The sequence below is a fragment of the Ranitomeya variabilis genome, chromosome 4 (genome assembly GCF_051348905.1).
Source record: "Ranitomeya variabilis isolate aRanVar5 chromosome 4, aRanVar5.hap1, whole genome shotgun sequence".
In the NCBI taxonomy this organism is placed as follows: domain Eukaryota; kingdom Metazoa; phylum Chordata; class Amphibia; order Anura; family Dendrobatidae; genus Ranitomeya; species Ranitomeya variabilis.
In genome coordinates, this window is record NC_135235.1 from 483,564,090 (window position 1) to 483,584,106 (window position 20,017).

The 20,017-nt window shown below is 41.3% G+C and overlaps 1 protein-coding gene across 1 annotated transcript in view; it reads left to right on the forward strand.

Moving 5' to 3' along the window:
- Window positions 1–20,017, forward strand: part of LOC143765342 (fer-1-like protein 4) — a 301,433-nt gene that overhangs the window by 72,768 nt on the left and 208,648 nt on the right. Inside the window, exons 3-8 of the mRNA XM_077251904.1 lie at window positions 8,575–8,663; window positions 11,690–11,789; window positions 15,401–15,495; window positions 17,367–17,411; window positions 19,410–19,556; window positions 19,803–19,860. Of these exons, the coding sequence (XP_077108019.1) occupies window positions 8,575–8,663; window positions 11,690–11,789; window positions 15,401–15,495; window positions 17,367–17,411; window positions 19,410–19,556; window positions 19,803–19,860 (534 nt within the window). The remainder of the gene's footprint in view (window positions 1–8,574; window positions 8,664–11,689; window positions 11,790–15,400; window positions 15,496–17,366; window positions 17,412–19,409; window positions 19,557–19,802; window positions 19,861–20,017) is intronic.

Consider the following 20,017-nt stretch of genomic DNA (forward strand, 5'->3'; position numbering starts at 1 on the left):
AGTGAATACATGCAGGGTGGCTCGTACTTATCACACTTAGAGGGAATCTGTCACTAGGTTTTTGCTACCTCATCTGAGAGCAGCATAATTTAGGGAAAGACAGTTCGATTCCAACGATGTATCACTTAGTTTACTGGGTGCAGCAATTGTGATTAGTGATGTGCGAACGGGCACAGATAACAACTTATCTGAGCATGCTTGGGTGTTATCCAAGCATCTGGGCGTGCTCGCATATTATGTTTTAATCCATGTGGCTGCATGGTTTGTTAGGCCCCTCAACACATATAGGGATTTCCTAACAAACAGGCAATCCCCGCATGTATTGAGGTTGTCTAAGACGTTACTGATAAGACGTTATCCGATCATGTTCGCTAATCACTAGTTGTGATACAATCAGTTTTTAGATGTAGTGTCACGGGATTACCACAATGGAGCGGAGTCAGAAAACCGCAGCGTCTGGTTGCTCCTACTATGCTGAGAAGAAGCTCTTCTCCAGTGTATTAAACGTGTTTACTTCTTCCAGCGGAACAGGGGTTAATCGTCCATATTGGAAAACTCCTACATTCATCTGTGCTCGGTTAGCCACCCCTTTTCCCTTTAAAATCTGGGCTCGATTACTTAGTCATCGTCAGTGTTAGCAATTTGCTGCTTGATCTTGGAGTGGGAGAAGCTGGTGTCGTGAAGGAGTGCTGGAGGAGTTTATTAGCGACTGTTGCTTGGAAATCCCCTATCCTTCGCTGTTTTACTTTCTTCCCCCTCCCTACACACCCTGGTGAATACCTCTGTTATATGTGGGTGTATATTTTGTGTGTGTGGAGTTTTCAGTGTACCCTTATCTTCATCACCCTGCCTGTCGGGTTGGTTTACTGCGGTACACAGTAGCGCCTCTTTTCCCCGGGTGGGGGACAGACGTAGGGCTGTTCTAGGAGATAAGGCAAGAGCGGAGGCCCTGACATCTTCGCCATCTGAAGTATCCTGGGGAACAGGGCAAGCTAAGGTGCCCTCTAGTGTTAGGGCCAGGAAAGGTGCCCTCTGGTCCCAGGTCACTCGTCAGTTGACATGACATGTAGTATGTAGCAGAGCTCAGAAAGCTGACCCCGCCCACACCACAGCTAAATATGTACATTGTCTATTGAAAGTGAGCTGCTTATCAGAGGAGGGGGCGTGGTTGGACAACTGCTCATGAGAGCATCAGTTCTTGCAGTCATAATGTTCTAGTGATAAAACATTTATCGTATGGAAAAATGCAGCACACAGCTTAAAAAATGACACATCGCTGAAATCTCAGCTGCTACATTATGCTGTCCTCAGATTACATAGCAAAAACCTGCTGAAGGATTCCATTTAAATAATTCTTTCTATCATCTGAGATGGGTATGTTTGCAAAGCGCTTGTAAAAACAGGCAACTTTGGAAATAACTTTTCATTAAATAGTGTGCAGGTCCCTGGATTTATTACTGCTCACTGCCAAGGAGACCAGACACCACTACCAAACTTCTGCAGTGCTTACAAGCTTTTTCCTAGCAAACATTGAGGCACTGTGTGATCGCCGTAGTGTGCTGTGAGTTCTTAAAAGGGAATCTGTCAGTACGATCTACCATTCTTAGCTGTCTATATGGGCATGTAGGTCATCTGAAGTTAAAAAAATGATACCTTGATATCTGCGATCCGATATTTTACATGTAAATGAGCTGTTCCAGGCTATAGGCCGGAGGCTGATCTCCCTGAGAATCTGCCTCCAGAGCTTATTTTTAAAAAAGGAGGCAATACTAGTGTGAGAAAAGTAACTAACACAGAACAATAAAACTGAACTTTGACTTCTTGCAAACACATATTTTGCAGCTCTTGAGCTCTGCTGTATTGCAACAATATTACAACCCTGTCTGCCTGTGAGATGGATGCTCAGAGAAACCTGCAGATGTGTCAGGCATAATCACACACAGCTCTGCAGTGAGATCAGGAGAGCAGACGGCGGCCATTACACATCACACTGGTAACTCCTTCATGTAAAAAAATCTCTGGAGGCAGATTCTCAGGGAGATCAGTGTCCGGGCCTAAGGCCTGGAACAGCTCATTTACATATAAGAAAAACATGGATGTCTCTGGAACAAGACATTGGATCACAAATATCAAGGTATCATTTTATTCAGCTTCCTGTGACCTACATGACAATGTAGATGGTTTAGGAGAGTTTATCTTGCTGACTGATTCCCTTTAATCCCCGACAGCTTCAGTCCCACTCTTCTTCCTCTGCTGAAGACGAAAAGCTGCCTCGTATAGCAGGTTTGGGAGTGCACAATTTGGGCAAATGTCACGGTGATCCTGCTGGTAAGCACTGTCATTCAATTATTAGCACTGGCCCCCAGAAATTTAGAAGAAAGGAGGCTGGGGGAGTGGTGCACTCCTGAAATAGAAGGTGGCATCGACCATGTAACACTTTTCTACTATTGTATGCAGTCTAGGCAATCTTCTGTGAGTTAAAACTTCAAATTAATACATTGCACCTTCCAAAATGATCTTGTACCATGACTGGAACCCTGGTGCCCCTTTCCAAATAAAGCTGTCTCTTGGCAGATTACTAATGCTGCCCAACACACATTTTGCATTGTACAGGAAGTACATAAAGTATCCATCATGCCTATCAAATAAACAGGTAACAATTCAGTACATGGCCAGGCAAAGACAAGCATGACAGAAATTGCTCCACAGTAGTTATCAGATATTTCTAATAGATTGATCCTGACAGCTAATAGAGCACTTCTTATAGGAGATATCCTGATGAGAGAAATCATTATAGGGAATCTGTAAGACTAAGCAGGTTTTTGCTATGCAATCTGAAAGAAGCAGGATGTAGGGGCAGAGACCCTGATTACAGTGATGTGTCACTTAGTTGGCTGTGTTTTGCTGTTTCAATACAAGTAGAAGATTATCACTACAGGACAACTGGCCTCGTGCATCCTAGTCCAACCACGCCCCCATCACTGACTTGCAGCTCTCTGTCACTGTACATTGTACACAGCTGTATGGGGGAAGGGAGGTTATACACATCTCAAAAACTGAGCTCTGCTAGAACTGCAGCAGAGAAAACTATGATTGTTTCATAACTGCTGCACCCAGTAAACTAAGTGATACATTGTTGGAATCAGGGTCTATGTTCGTAGGAATCGTAGCTCATGTTGCTGTCAGATTACATAGCAAAAACCTGCTGTCAGATTCTCTTTAAAGCAATCAAAAACCTACAGTGCCTTGCGAAAGTATTCCGCTCCCTGGTACTTTTCAACCTTTTCCCACATATCATGCTTCAAACATAAAGATACCAAATGTAAATTTTTGGTGAAGAATCAACAACAAGTGGAACACAATTGTGAAGTTGAACAAAATGTATTGCTTATTTAAACTTTTTGTGGAAATTCAAAAACTGAAAAGTGGGGCGTGCAATATTATTCGGCCCCTTTAACTTAATTCTTTGTTGCGCTGCCTTTTGCTGCGATTACAGCTGCAAGTCGCTTGGGGTAGGTCTCTATCAGTTTTGTACATCGAGAAACTGAAATTCTTGGCCATTCTTTCTTGGCAAACAGCTCGAGCTCAGTGAGGCTTGATGGAGATTGTTTGTGAACAGCAGTTTTCAGCTCTTTCCACAGATTCTCGATTGGATTGAGGTCTGGACTTTGACTTGGCCATTCTAACACCTGGATACATTTATTTGTGAACCATTCCATAGATTTTGCTTTATGTTTGGGATCATTGTCTTGTTGGAAGACAAATCGCCGTCCCAGTCTCAGGTCTTATGCAGACAATTTTAACTATCTTCCCTGTCCTTGCTGAAGAAAAGCAGGCCCAAACCATGATGCTGCCACCACCATGTTTGACAGTGGGGATGGTGTGTTCAGGGTGATGAGCTGTGTTGCCTTTACACCAAACATATCATTTGGCATTGTTGCCAAAATGTTTGATTTTGGTTTCATCTGACCAGAGCACCTTCTTCCACATGTTTGGTTTGTCTCCCAGGTGGCTTATTGCAAACTTTAAACAACACTTTTTATGGATATCTTTGAGAAATGTCTTTCTTCTTGCCACTCTTCCATAAAGGCCAGTTTTGTGCAGTGTATGACTGATTGTTGTCCTATGGACATACTGTTCCACCTCAGCTGTAGATCTCTGCAGTTCATCCAGAGTGATCATGGGCCTCTTGGCTGCATCTCTGATCAGTCTTCTCCTTGTTTGAGATGAAAGTTTAGAGGGATGGACAGGTCTTGGTAGATTTGCAGTGGTATGATACTCCTTCCATTTCAATATGATCGCTTGCACAGTGCTCCTTGGGATGCTTAAAGTTTTGGAAATCATTTTGTATCCAAATCCAGCTTTAGACTTCTCCACAACAGTATCACGGACCTGCCTGTTGTGTTCCTTGGTCTTCATGATGCTGTCTGTGCTTCAAACAGAACCCTGAGACTATCACAGATTAGGTGCATTTATACGGAGACTGGATTACACACAGGTGGATTATATTTATCATCATTAGGCATTTAGGACAACATTGGATCATTCAGAGATCCACAATGAACTTCTGGAGTGAGTTTGCTGCACTGAAAGTAAAGGGGATGAATAATATTGCACACCCCACTTTTCAGTTTTTGAATTTCCACAAAAATTTTAAATAAGCAATACATTTTGTTCAACTTCACAATTGTGTTCCACTTGTTGTTGATTCTTCACCAAAAATTTACATTTGGTATCTTTATGTTTGAAGCATGATATGTGGGGAAAAGGTTGAAAAGCTCCAGGGGGCTGAATACTTTCGCAAGGCACTGTACATGGAGCATTATTTTGCATTATTACGATCACTGTGATATGAAGGGTTGCCAATGTCATAGATGATTTCAGTAATATGCTCACGCTACTGGAAATTGCACATGGAATAAACCTATAAATTAATGTCAACCATTACAATGAAGATCCAAAGGTTGTGATGGCTAGCACTCAACTGAGGTGAGGGTGACGGTGCTAGTGAAGGGAACCAAAAGTTCCAAAGTCACTGAATATGAAGATCACTGCACACGTACACGAGAGAGGTATGCTTGCAAGTGGAAATTTATTTATAGTGGTTTTGAGGTCAAGCGACTGGTAAATTTTGACATTTCGGCCAATACCTGGCCTTGGTCACAACGTCGCTGCAAAAAACATAAAGATACAACTATTTACAATACAATATTTACAAAAGATAATGAAAACATGTTCTGTACACTATATACATAATACAAGAAAAGTTATAGATGGCAATCATGTACAGAGAAATGACTCTGTAAGACTAAGTAACGAAGTATGCTAGAATTGGAGTAAATCGTAACCAAGGGTTGTATATAAAACAAGAAGCTCGAAGAAGGGGTTCCATCTTGATGCGAATAGGTGTACATAAAATAGTGCACGCAACTCAAAATCTTAATGTACTAGAAATTCATCTATGGGGCAGAAAGTGGCCTAGAGAATTCTATCATTTAAATGGATCCCATAAATTTCTAAATGTAAACACAAGGCAAACAGGAGTGGCCTACCTAATATGCAGAGTTAAGTCTCAATTCAAGTTTTTCAGGTAAGGTACTGGCGACAGGTTATGTCCTGGTGGAAATGAAGGGTCAGAACATAGGAATGAGTGTAACTGCTTACTGGATATATAAGTTAAGATATAAAAAGATATATGTGATGGGAATAATTACCATGTAGCTTCCATAGAAACTCAAATGATTAAGGCTGAGGGATTTTTCTTTGGAACAAATGGAGTAGATGGCTATCACGGTCGTGTGCCAGAAGCCTGTTGGAAGGTATAGTGGTGAGGATGTGTCATAATTGTAAGGTGCTAATATCATTAAAAGAAAAGAAAGGCACCTGACCTGTGGAAATATTTGGCAAAAGAGATATGATATGGAGTCCAAGAGCAAAATAATTTCATAAGTGCTCCTTAGGGTACGATGCCCCTGTGTATGCCACTAACAGAGAGTAAAACAATGTGAGATATACGGTATTAGATAACGGATGGAAGGTAAAGGAACTGTGGGAATACTTATCTGGTAAATTAGACATACGTCCAAGAAATGGCGTGTCAGTGTACAGCTGACATGGTGGTGTCAGGAGTAGAAGTAAGAACTCCGACGTGTATTATAGCCCTCAGAGTTGCGCCTGGCGTTTTGACAAAGCTCGGAAATCCTGACACAGCCGTGTCTAGGTGGGTGCTGGCGCTGGCGTCAGGGCTCCCAGGTGAGTCCGGTGCTGACACTCCCGTGTCTTGTGCTGTGACAGGCGTGGTAGGGAATGAGACCCCTCCATAACAGACGTTAGGATATAGACCGCTCGTCGGGCATGTGACCGGAAGTTCTGTGGACGCCGGCGCATGCGCAATAGGACGGGATAGCATTCCATCTGAGGGAAGGGCGCTTGCAGAGTTTGCGCATGCGCATATCGGGTTACAGGACAGGGAGACGTTCTGACCTATACAGGGAGCGCTCGCACTACCGGCGCATGCGTATGTGTGAAAAGATAGGGCAGGACAGTGATACATCGTATAGATGAAGGGATGTCATATTGGAATGTTGCGCATAACGGGATCAGAGATGGTCAAATGACATCAATAAATGTCACTCATGATCTGTGTGTCTATGTGATAGAGACTAGGCACAGAGTGGAGTCTGCATGGTAAATATCTACCCTAATGTTTACATAAGAAAAATAGTAAATAATTGGATCCGTGTGTGGAGGGATATACTTACCAATACATATATCCCTCCACACACGGATCCAATTATTTACTATTTTTCTTATGTAAACATTAGGGTAGATATTTACCATGCAGACTCCACTCTGTGCCTAGTCTCTATCACATAGACACACAGATCATGAGTGACATTTATTGATGTCATTTGACCATCTCTGATCCCGTTATGCGCAACATTCCAATATGACATCCCTTCATCTATACGATGTATCACTGTCCTGCCCTATCTTTTCACACATACGCATGCGCCGGTAGTGCGAGCGCTCCCTGTATAGGTCAGAACGTCTCCCTGTCCTGTAACCCGATATGCGCATGCGCAAACTCTGCAAGCGCCCTTCCCTCAGATGGAATGCTATCCCGTCCTATTGCGCATGCGCCGGCGTCTACAGAACTTCCGGTCACATGCCCGACGAGCGGTCTATATCCTAACGTCTGTTATGGAGGGGTCTCATTCCCTACCACGCCTGTCACAGCACAAGACACGGGAGTGTCAGCACCGGACTCACCTGGGAGCCCTGACGCCAGCGCCAGCACCCACCTAGACACGGCTGTGTCAGGATTTCCGAGCTTTGTCAAAACGCCAGGCGCAACTCTGAGGGCTATAATACACGTCGGAGTTCTTACTTCTACTCCTGACACCACCATGTCAGCTGTACACTGACACGCCATTTCTTGGACGTATGTCTAATTTACCAGATAAGTATTCCCACAGTTCCTTTACCTTCCATCCGTTATCTAATACCGTATATCTCACATTGTTTTACTCTCTGTTAGTGGCATACACAGGGGCATCGTACCCTAAGGAGCACTTATGAAATTATTTTGCTCTTGGACTCCATATCATATCTCTTTTGCCAAATATTTCCACAGGTCAGGTGCCTTTCTTTTCTTTTAATGATATTAGCACCTTACAATTATGACACATCCTCACCACTATACCTTCCAACAGGCTTCTGGCACACGACCGTGATAGCCATCTACTCCATTTGTTCCAAAGAAAAATCCCTCAGCCTTAATCATTTGAGTTTCTATGGAAGCTACATGGTAATTATTCCCATCATATATATCTTTTTATATCTTAACATATATCCAGTAAGCAGTTACACTCATTCCTATGTTCTGACCCTTCATTTCCACCAGGACATAACCTGTCGCCAGTACCTTACCTGAAAAACTTGAATTGAGACTTAACTCTGCATATTAGGTAGGCCACTCCTGTTTGCCTTGTGTTTACATTTAGAAATTTATGGGATCCATTTAAATGATAGAATTCTCTAGGCCACTTTCTGCCCCATAGATGAATTTCTAGTACATTAAGATTTTGAGTTGCGTGCACTATTTTATGTACACCTATTCGCATCAAGATGGAACCCCTTCTTCGAGCTTCTTGTTTTATATACAACCCTTGGTTACGATTTACTCCAATTCTAGCATACTTCGTTACTTAGTCTTACAGAGTCATTTCTCTGTACATGATTGCCATCTATAACTTTTACTTGTATTATGTATATAGTGTACAGAACATGTTTTCATTATCTTTTGTAAATATTGTATTGTAAATAGTTGTATCTTTATGTTTTTTGCAGCGACGTTGTGACCAAGGCCAGGTATTGGCCGAAACGTCAAAATTTACCAGTCGCTTGACCTCAAAACCACTATAAATAAATTTCCACTTGCAAGCATACCTCTCTCGTGTACGTGTGCAGTGATCTTCATATTCAATTACAATGAAGATAACATCTTATTAAATCAAGGAAGTTATGTAGTAAGAAGCACTCTAACGAAATCTGGTTTCATTTTTTTTACAGAATTTTCGATGGCCTCACTATGGGAAAATTGTATCCGAGGAAGTTCTTACTGTGAAAGTTTACAATTGTAGCAAAGTTTTCACCAACAGGTAAATTTACAATCTGTTGTATAGGACCACAGATATTAATGAAGTATAAAATATTTAATATTATAACATCTATCATTTGTTAGTTATTTCAATGGAACTGAAAATAAAAGGAGTAGATTTATATGTTTCTGTGGCAACAGACTACAAACAAACCCTGAGTAGTCAGATCTAGCTGTCACACTGTCCCATCAATACATTAATTCTTACTGACATAGATTTCATTAGCGATGAAGAACTAGAAGTCAGATAGCAATAGGCACAAGGGAAATTGTGTTTTAAAGGAAACCTGTCACCTTGGACTACTGTACACCATTTACTTGTAGATATAGAGTTAGTCTGCGGGTAAATACCTCTACAATGCTTCCTGGCTCCTTTACCTAAAGTGCAGCAACCTGGAGAACATGAACTAGTTATCTCCCAAGAGCCACCAGCTTTCAGTCATGGGAACATATACAGCTACAGTCGCCGCTCACAGCATTCCCCGGTCTTTTGATTGGCACTTGGCTCGGTGGCACATCTGTGTGCAGTGAGCCATCAATCAAATTGCCCTGGCATGGTTTCAGCTGCCGCTAATGGTATAGTGAGTGGCGCTGTGAGCAGTGACTGTAGCAGCTCCATGCACACCCCGATGACAGAAAGTTGGCGGCTCCCAGCGGGAAATAAGTTAATTTTCACAAGTTCTCCAAAGACATACTGAAGGAGAATTTAGATTGTGAGCCCCAATGGGGACAGTGATGATGATGTCTGTAAAGTGCTGTGGAATTAACGGCGCTGTATAAGTGAGCATAAGTACATAAATGAATGACATTTGTCCCTGTAGCCGAACTTTTGGTAAAGTGGCCGGGCAGGATTGTAATGCTATTTACCTGCAGATTAACGATATACAGCTCTGGCAAAAATTAGGAGACCATCATATCAAAACCCTGTCATGGGCAGCCCAATCTCCAGACCTGAACCCCATTGAAAACCTCTGGAATGTAATCAAGAGGATGATGGATAGTCACAAGCCATCAAGCAAAGAAGAACTGCTTACATTTTTGCACCAGAAGCAGTGTGAAAGACTGGTGGAAAGCATGCCAAGACGCATGCAAGCTGTGATTAAAAATCATGGTTATTCCACAAAATATTGATTTCTGAACTCTTCCTGAGTTAAAACATTAGTATTGTTGTTTCTAAATGATCATGAACTTGTTTTCTTTGTATTATTGGAGGTATGAAAGCACTGGGCTTTTTTTTTAGTTTTGACCATTTCTCCTTTTCGGAAAAAAAATACAAAATTTATTGCTTGGAACTTCGGAGACATGTTGTCAGAAGTTTATAGAATAAATTAACAATTTACATTTTACTCAAAAATATACCTTTAAAGAGAAAAATCAGACAAACTGAACATTTTGCAGTGGTCTCTTAGTTTTTGCCAGAGCTGTATCTACAGGTAAATAGAGTTTTTTTGAGGCAACAGGTTCTCTTTAAATTAACTATATAGAATTTCCAAAAGTACTTACTGGATTATTATTAAATATCGTCTAATTAGAAGATGTAGCTAGGTCAGTTCTCTTTTCTTTTACAGCCAATACATAGACATAAAAGGGGTCTGAAAATGTCTAGCTATTGAAATGGGTCAGACTGCTAATTTCATTAATACAGATCAACACTTACATCTGGAAATAGGGGCACCACTTGATAATTCAAGTATACTAATAACTTGGATATATTTACATTTGAATCATATTTCTACATTTTTTTTTCAAGTAGACAGCCCCTTTAAGTCATATTGTGGAGTGATATAGAGCTCCTATAACTTTGAAAGACTGAAAGCTTAATTTTTGGCTTCTGTACAACTATACAATTTTATACTAGAAAACAAAAAGTTTTGTAAATATTATAAAAAATATTTCAAAACAATATCTAGCAATATATCAAGAAATAATGTCATGCAATTTCATCCCTATTGTGTGTGTAAGGGCTCATACCCATCACTGTAAAAAAAGGCCCAATATTGTTTCTGGAAAGTAGGACGAGTGGTGTGCAAGTGGCATGCAATTTTCATGCAAGTACAATCCGATTTTGACCACCTGGCATCCAATTGACATCCGAACCACATGCGAATGCAATCTGCATGCAGTGCGATTTTAACAGTAGCTTTTACATAGAGAAATTCACTATATCAATTTAAAAATAGTTTTCTAGGGAAATATTCTTCAATACATACATATATCTGTATATACTATATATATATATATATATATATATATATATATAAGTGAGATATATAATCTGTGCTCTGCATATGTAGCTTACTGTACATGCAATTTAGTAATAAATAATTACATTTCTGAAAAAAATTGTGTGGGATCCCCCTGAAATTTGATTAACCAGCAGAGGGAAAGTGGACAGGTGTTGCTGATGTTTATAGCCTGGGAAGGGGGTAATACCCAGGTAGCTTTCCAGGATATTAATATCAGCTCACAGCTGTATACTAAGCCTTTACTGGTTATTAAAATAGGGGACCCCAAAAAAGATGATATGGGGTCCTCCCTATAATTAATAACCAGCAAAGGCTAGGCAGACAGGTGCGAGCTGAGAAGGCTAAGAAGGGGCCTTGGATATTGGCCTGGTCCTATACTAAAACAACATCAGCTCTCAGCCGCCCCAGAAAAGGTGCATCCATGAGACTCACTAATTCTGACTCTTAGCCTCACTCTCATAGGCCGAGTGCCGTGCAATTATTTTATCACACTTATTGAGTTGCATTGGCGAATCTTGTCCAAGATACGGGAACTACCAGCAGCATGCTGCAATTTTTTTTATTAGTCCTATCTGAGCTGAAAAAAAATTTCAGATGAGCAGGGACTCATAGATTAACATTGGTCAGAGTGCAATCCGATTTTTGTCGGATTGCACTTGTCCGATTTTCTTGCCGATGAGTATGAGCCCTAATACTGATATTGTTATGCAAAGTGACTTAGATTGGCTGGTTTAATGATGGGCTCCATAATTTGCAACTTATTTTTGCTTTTCTGCTCTAGATTATTAGGGAAATTGATAATCAGTTTACAACATCTTCCAAAGAGCGGTCGGCTCATCCTTACAGAAGCTTTAGTGGACAAGAACTACAGCATCACTGGGGTAGGAATAATAATAAATAATAACAAATATATTATTCTGAGTAATTACTTTGTGTTTAACAGTAAAACATCTTCTAGTATACAAAAAATGGGCTAGGCCTTGGATGGTCATTGGTTGCATTCATGAGTTTGAGGTGTAGTGGGTCACAACAAGATAAAGCCCTAAAGCTGTCTAATAAAAACAGTTTTCAAGATATCGGTGTGCAGCCACCGAATGGAAACATTCTAGTTCACATTCATAGGTCAAAAATCTATTCTGATAATATCCAGCTGACAGGTGCATGGCTTGCAAGATGGATCTCAAGAGGTTGTGCAGGCATAAACGCTCATCTGGTCTGAGATCAAGTGTAGAGAAATACACTGTATACTTGTGGGAACCTATCTAAGCACCTACACACCCTAGGAGTGCCGTATTCACTAAATACACAACTGTATACTGGTCAGGACAGTTGCTGACTCAACCACCTGGCCCACAACGAGTATCATACATGGGTTCCATTATTGGCACCTTGTGTATGTAGGATGAAAGTCTATTAGACATTCACATACAAGACTGCATTAGTTGTTTATGTGCATCATCAGTGTTTAGGACGTATTTATAGCAGTTTTGCTGACCATTTGTTCCCAATAGAGATAAGCTGGCTTGAAAGGTGTCTGGCAGTGTCTTCAGTTGCATTTAGATAAGTTGACCACAGGCATTAAATGACCATCAATGGGCTACTTGGAAACTGATCAGTGGTCATTTAATGGCCTGTTTAAACAAATCCGACTGCCCTTCCATGTATTCAGAGCAATCATTAATAAAATTGTTGAGCATAAGCCATCATACAAGACAAAATGAATTTTGCTCATTTGTCGGGTTAGAACTAGCCTGCTTAGGATGCTCATTCATGATTATCGACCTATGCAAATGGGCCCTTACTCCCTGGTCTAACCAAGCATGCATGCAAATAGGAAGTTATCCAGGAGGGATTGTTTTTGGCCAAATGACAACTTTTAAGGCAGTATGGATCCTTTTATTGTATTGTTATGTTCACTGTCTGGAAACCAGATACAATTCAAACATTAACACTTAGACTGCACATTGAATTTGGAACCAACATGGGTGGTGCAGCCAAAAATGTCTCTATACTGCGGATACATTGCGGCATAATACAGCTGAATGAAGATGCATTGTGATACACAGGGTACCACATCTGCAACAAGCAAATCGCTAAAAATTCCACAGGTACTAACTTTTTGCATCTTGCTTGTCTTGCTTGCAGTACCCTGAAGTTTGCAGTGAGACCCCAAGTCACATACGTTACCCTGCAATATCACAGCGGCATAGAGCATTACTTGGTAATGCCACCCGTGTTGTGGCCAAAGTCGCCATGTGGCCCCAGCCTTACAGATGAGGGGGACCTCTTGACATTGCTGTTACTCAAATGACAGCTATAAGAGTTAATCAGCATCCAATCTGTTGCATGTTCCACAGCCAAAAACATGTTGTCTGTCTCTTTCTCTGATGACTAATAACATAGTCCAATGAGTCAGCTGAGATATGCTTTTCACTTGCACATAGCCACCCCATCACTTCTCACCTGCTTCCTGCCCAGCTGCATTTTTATGATGCTGTTCTTGGACTGGTATTATTGTGGTTTAAGGTTTTTCTTCCTTAGTTTATTAAGAGCCAAGAAGCATAAAACTGACAACCGAAAACACAGCAGTATTGCTATACAAAGATGTGAATACCTATGAATAATGCACAAGATTCCTAATTACCTGTTTGTCCTGTCTGCCAGATTCCTCAAAATATAAGATAAAACAGATATTTCTAGAGAATCTGAAAAGGTTTATATATAATCCTCATAGAGATATTCTCAAGTTTGGAAGTTATCCCCTATCTGCATTATAAACTACAACTTTCTGATCTTTGGAGGTCTAGCCACTTGGACCACCACCGATCCTGAGAACTGGGGCTCTGATGAGTTTCATGTGAATGGAGCAGTGGTTGATCATGCACATTGCTATCTCTGGCATTCCTATTAACAATTAATGAAGTAGCAGTGTGGATGATTGACCAATGCTCCATCGAGCTGGGGCGAGCTCTTGGGATTGGTGGTCCGAACAATCAGACCTGAAGCAATCGTGAAGTTGTACTATAGCAAATTGATAGGGGATAACTTCCAAACTTGAGAATAGCCCTTATGGCTGAGCCAGACGGCCATATAACTCACCCGATGGTCACATCGCACTGCACACACTGGCCTGGCACCTATCCTGACCTGAGCAAGGCAGTATAATGTATTTCTATGCAGCTGTCAAGCTCCGGTCAGGAGAACCTGTGAAGGGAGCCAGGGCCGTAGTCGTGGCTGACATATATTGCTCAATCACGCCCTGGTATCCCACCACATACATACAATGTCCCCTTTGTAGTGTACCTTCTTTTACGCCTTTGGTACCACCAGGGTACCCTCTGTTCTTCTGTGGGTTCACTCCTGTTGGTTTCACGCAAAGAGAAACAGAGTCCAGTTTCAACTTGTAACAAACAACTTTACTTGAATCCATTCGCAGTACGTCCAGCTGAGTTACAGCAACATCACAGGGAACATCACAGTACACAACCTTGTCTTTTCCTGGGCTTTTCCCCACTTCTTCTAGAATGCTCCTGGGTTGTACCGACTAGTCCGGTAATGCAGCGTTCCTTCTGTCCAGCTTAACTGCCTTCAGGTGTTCCCCTGTCTGTTTTAACCCAGACATAAGGGCATCTGCCCAAGTAGTCAGCTGCCACATCTTGGTGCTGCCCTGCATTCCACTGCTGCTGTGTCCTTCAGTTCCCAAGCCCTGGACAACTGGGCTCTTAGCTTGAAACGTTACAGGGTCCACTGTGTTGCCTGGGTTCTAAGGCCCTGTGGCACTGTCTGTGCTCCCTGGCCTGACTGACTAAAATCCCGGGAACTTGCTGGCCTACTACAGTTGGCCCCTCCTAGATTAACTATTACTTATCTTGCGCTAAAGTCCCATGATGCCCCCACTAGTGGACTAATCACATTACTACACCAGAACACTTTATACAGTTAGATAAATTGCACATCAATCATTAACTTAGAAAGAGGGGTGGGGTACAAGTCAGTCCTGGTACACCCGTTACAAGCCAACAGCCAGTAAAAGGCCACGAGAAATACTGCAGTCTGTCTCTGCCCTTAAGGATATGCTCACACATTTTGACACTTGCTTTCTGTGTAAAAATCTGCAACGAAAGTCAACTTCAAAACAGATTTTTCTTTTTTCAATAGAAGCAATACATTGTCTTTGATACAGTCACTTTTTTCTTAGTTTCAAAATGCATCCATTTATTGACAAGTCAGTTATTGAAGCAAATCTTTGGGTGGATTCTGCCCTAAAATTCTGGTGAATAATGACAATCATATTGTCTCCATTTTCATGCGTACCCACAACAGTACAAACTTCAAATGTAGAATCCTGGATTCTGATTCAAATGCACATTACATTTTTCTGGTTTGTATTTGCTCCATGTGATTCTACCATATTCCATAGATCTTAAAAGGCTGTGAGTTATAATCTTTCTGCTTAAGCAATGACTCTATACCTTTCTCCCCACGACTACAGATAAATGTTGAGCTGGATATCCGTTATCAGCCTGCTGAAGGTGCAGTTGGTGCTTGGGTTCCAGATGACTTTTTATTTGCCACAGTGGAAGACAGGTAAGATTAATCTCTGGATTCCTTCAAGTAAAGGTACCTTCACACTAAGAGAGTTTACAACGATAACGATAGCAATCCGTGACGTTGCAGCGTCCTGGCTAGCGATATCGTTGTGTTTGACACGCAGCAGTGATCAGGATCCCGCTGTGAGATCGCTGGTCGTTGCTGAAAGTCCAGAACTTTATTTCGTCGCTGGATCTCCCGCTGACATCGCTGAATCGGTGTGTGTGACACCGATCCAGCGATGTCTTCACTGGTAACCAGGGTAAACATTGGGTTACTAAGCGCAGGGCCGCGCTTAGTAACCCAATGTTTACCCTGGTTACCATTGTAAAAGTAAAAAAAACAACACATACTCACATTCCGGTGCCCGGCGTCCGCTTCCCTGCACTCCTCCTGCATCCTGTGTCAGCGCCGAACATATCCGGCATCTCCCACAGAGCAGAGCGGTGACGTCACCGCTCTGCTTTACGGACGGCACTTACACAGGATGCAGGAGGAGTGCAGGGAAGCGGACGCCAGGCACCGGAATGTGAGTATGTGTTTTTTTTTTTTACTTTTACAATGGTAACCAGGGTAAACATCGGGTTACTAAGCGCGGCCCTGCGCTTAGTAACCCGATGTTTACCCTGGTTACCCGGGGACTTCGGCATCGTTGGTCGCTGGAGAGCCGTCTGTGTGACAGCTCTCCAGCGACCACACAACGACTAAACAGCGACGCTGCAGCGATCGGCATCGTTGTCTGTATCGCTGCAGCGTCGCTTAGTGTGAAGGTACCTTAAGTAAAGCACTTGTACCTATGATATTCTATTGGGCTGTGCACATGTCCAATTTATCTTCCTCTGATCGAGAGGTCTGCAGAAAAAAAACTGAGACATCTCCAGTTTTGATCTAAAGGTCAGTTTGGCTGATCTGATTGATTGATCTGAGGATTAATTCGGATCACATTGGCAATGCAAGTCTATGGGTCTGTGAAGAAATTAGAGTGCACTCGAATGACATACGAAATGACAAAATGGAAAAGGTGGAAAAACTGTCTCTTCACACCTGAGAAAAACTGATGCCACTTTGACCAAACTGATCCAAGTCTGATCAGAATAATCAACAATTTTTATAGGATGTGGAGAAATCGGTTGTGTGAACCTACTCTTAGAATGAAATGGCAATGTGCATGATCAGCTGCTGCTCCATTCATTCCCTGAGCTCGGCTTTTTCTGGCAGTGCCACAGAGAGTGATTGGATGCAACCTGCAGCTCCATTTTTAACGGTGATAAAAGTGGCTAGTCTGGGACAATAAATTCCCTTTTCTGCCGATTGGTGGCGGACGGTCCTAGCGGTTAGACCCCTACCATTTAAGAAGTTATTACTTATCCTAACACAAATTTTCCAAAGTGATTAGAATTTAGATGCCTCTAATGAATGGTGATTTTTTTTTCCCAAAATACAAATTGCAGGCAGGAGTCTTGTCACACAATTCTACCATAAATGTTATAACATGATACAAACCATCATCAACCAGATAATAAGGAACTTTTTAAATCAAATGCGTTCTCTGCTCATCACTTTGCAATTTATTACAAGGCGTAGGATTACCTTGCACAATATCAGGTATAAATTGTCAAAAGTATTAGACACATTATGGTTCATTGTAATTATATACTCAATAAATCTACTACAGTTACAATATCTCACTGGTGATTATTATACAGCAAACATACAAATACACTTGATATCAGATTATAAAACAAGAGGATATCGACAGCTGGGTCCTAAAATGTTATGGCATCCACTAGAGCTTTAATGGTGTTATTTAATACGTGCTATGTGATGTTCATTAGTGCCACATGATAATATTTATTATTTTTTGACAGCTCAACATTGGTTTTTCGAAATGTTGGATTTCAAGATTCAGAGGAGTAAGTATAATGATGAGCTCATTAGCAAAGAATGCTTCAAGAGTATGACCCTTGTATTTAATACCGCTATACACTACAGTAATAACAGATGATCACCAGGGTTACTGAGCTTGAGTACCTGGAAACGGCCATTAAGCAGTATGATGGAGCGGTGGTACACCATTCTGTAGACTGATTACATCAAGGTGCAGCTGGAGCTGCCCTTTAGTAGGTACTCTAAAGGGCATAAATATCTCTTTAGTTGAAATCACCTTTAAAGGAGTATTCTCAAGTTTAAAATGTATCCCCTATGCACGGGATAGGGGATAAGTTCCCGATCGCTGATGGTTCAACCACTTGGCAGACACAGACAGAAAAGGGCCGCTGTGCAAGAACAATTTGTTGGTCTGTTGCAGTCCAATAGCTCATCATTATTCTTGGAGGTAAAATTGGGATCCCTTACTTCTTGTACTAACAATATATCTGCCTCTGACTAAGATCCCCATTGATCCCAAGACCTGGGACTTTGAAGAGCACTGTGTGAATGTAGCAGTGGCTGAGCATGTGCACTGCTGCTCCATCTCTATCTATGGGATTGCCGAAGACCAGCAGTGCGCAGTGCTCAACTATCATACCACGGTCTGATTAAGAATTAATGGAGCAGGAATGCGCATGATTGATCTTCGCAACGTTCTCAGGATCAGTGGGGGTCCAAGCAGTTGAATTAACTCAAATTGATAAATTATCCCCTATAACTTCCAAACTTGAGACTAGCCCCTTTAAAATTGAACTCTAAAATGTACTTCTCAATAATTCATAACTGGTTTGGTGGGGATCAAGCTCATGGGTTCACTACTAATATTGACAACATTCTAATACTGTCATGGCCACCTCAATGGTTAAAAGGAGCTTCTAGTGTGTTCATTGAGAGCTCGGCCGTCCAGTCTGGCTGTCTCCAAGTGTTCATTATCTCAGGTGATTGCCAAGCTACTTAACTGAGCTGTTTCTCCCAGACCTCTGTCAGTCATAAATTCAGCTACTGTGTGGTTTGCTCATCTGTGCCTTATGTTCTGTATGTTGATCTTTCATTTCCTGACCTTGGACCTCGTTCTGACCATCCGTATGTTTAACCCCTTCTGCTCTGATCCGCTATCCTCCTGGTATTTTGGCCTTGGAACATTACCTGACTATGCCTTTGTCTCTTACTTCTGTTTATGATGTACCCTGCAAGCTTCTGACCTTGGACTCCTTGACTATCTCAACTCACGGCCTGGCCGTGAGACACTTTTCACCAGTTTTAGGAAGCTAAACTCGCCACATCATCAAATTTTTAATTTTTTAATTTTTAATTTCCATTGTGCAGATATTACCTTGTAAAGCTGAGATTCTAGCTTCCAATTCAACCAAATTTTTCTCTGTGTGCGATTACTTTTTCCATTGCATGAGATTGACGAATCATAACTAGGAGGGGCAAAAATAACATTTCTCCAGAGAATATCAGACCCGGCTTTCACTATATGAGAAGTGTAATAACACATAGCCCTGCTCTCGTCACGGATCTCCTTGATGGCACCATGAATACGTGTGAGGAAGGAGAATCACACACAGAGAGGTGTGTGTTTTTTCCCTTGTATGATACTACCCAATGGCAACCAGAGGAAAAAGTACACGTCCCAGAGTGGAATCTCTGCTAACCCTCGTGTTTACAGGGGAAATTAGAATCTATACTTTATAAGATTGTATCTCTGCAATGGGGATGAGAAATGAAAAATAAAGTTTCATTCAGCTCTACAGCTGCTATTCCTTGATATGGCCAATTTAACATGTTAAAAATGTTAAAAGCTCCTCTCTAAGAACTGATTAGATCCAACCCTGTTTATGACCTAAAAAAGGCAAGTGGTTTGTCTCCAAATCATAAATATTTTGGTGACACTAAATATTAAAAAAATGTTAAAGTAAATTAATGTCTACCTGGGATAATGCACATATAGAATTAAGTACCATCCCTGTTGTTCATAGAGAAGACACGGAAGAAGTGGCTCGCAAGAAGGATATTGATGCCGTACGCATAGGAAAGAAACTTGTCAAAGGTTCGGATGATGATGATGATTCCTATGATGAGATGGATATAGAAATTTCTGGAGTCAATTTTACACCTGTTTTGAGGTATTACTTTAAGCAGAAAGTGACATTTTTAAAGGCCTCTAGAACATACTTTACATCCAATACAAAGCACAAAATGAAATAACAGCTTTTGACTATGAATCTCATTGTACTCTCTAGAAAATCAGATTCTGACTTTATATTTACCTCCCTGCTGTTGGAATGATTGATTTTGGCAAGAATTGATTATTTTACTACTCAGTCACAATCACAATGACAATCGTGTCTCATTCTGATGACTTTTTACAGTCGCTGTGCTGTGCCGGTGAGAGATTTATCAGCAAATCCCAAACCAAGAAACTTTCAGGTATGGGAATTATAATACTGAATATTTCTGTATGCTGCCATCGGAATCACTAGTTACGTTCATCTCTTACTTTGTTGTTGATGTCATTAAGGAAAAACTGTTCTAATATGATGTGTATTTTGTACGCATTCATAAGGAAACATAGCGTGACTTATAA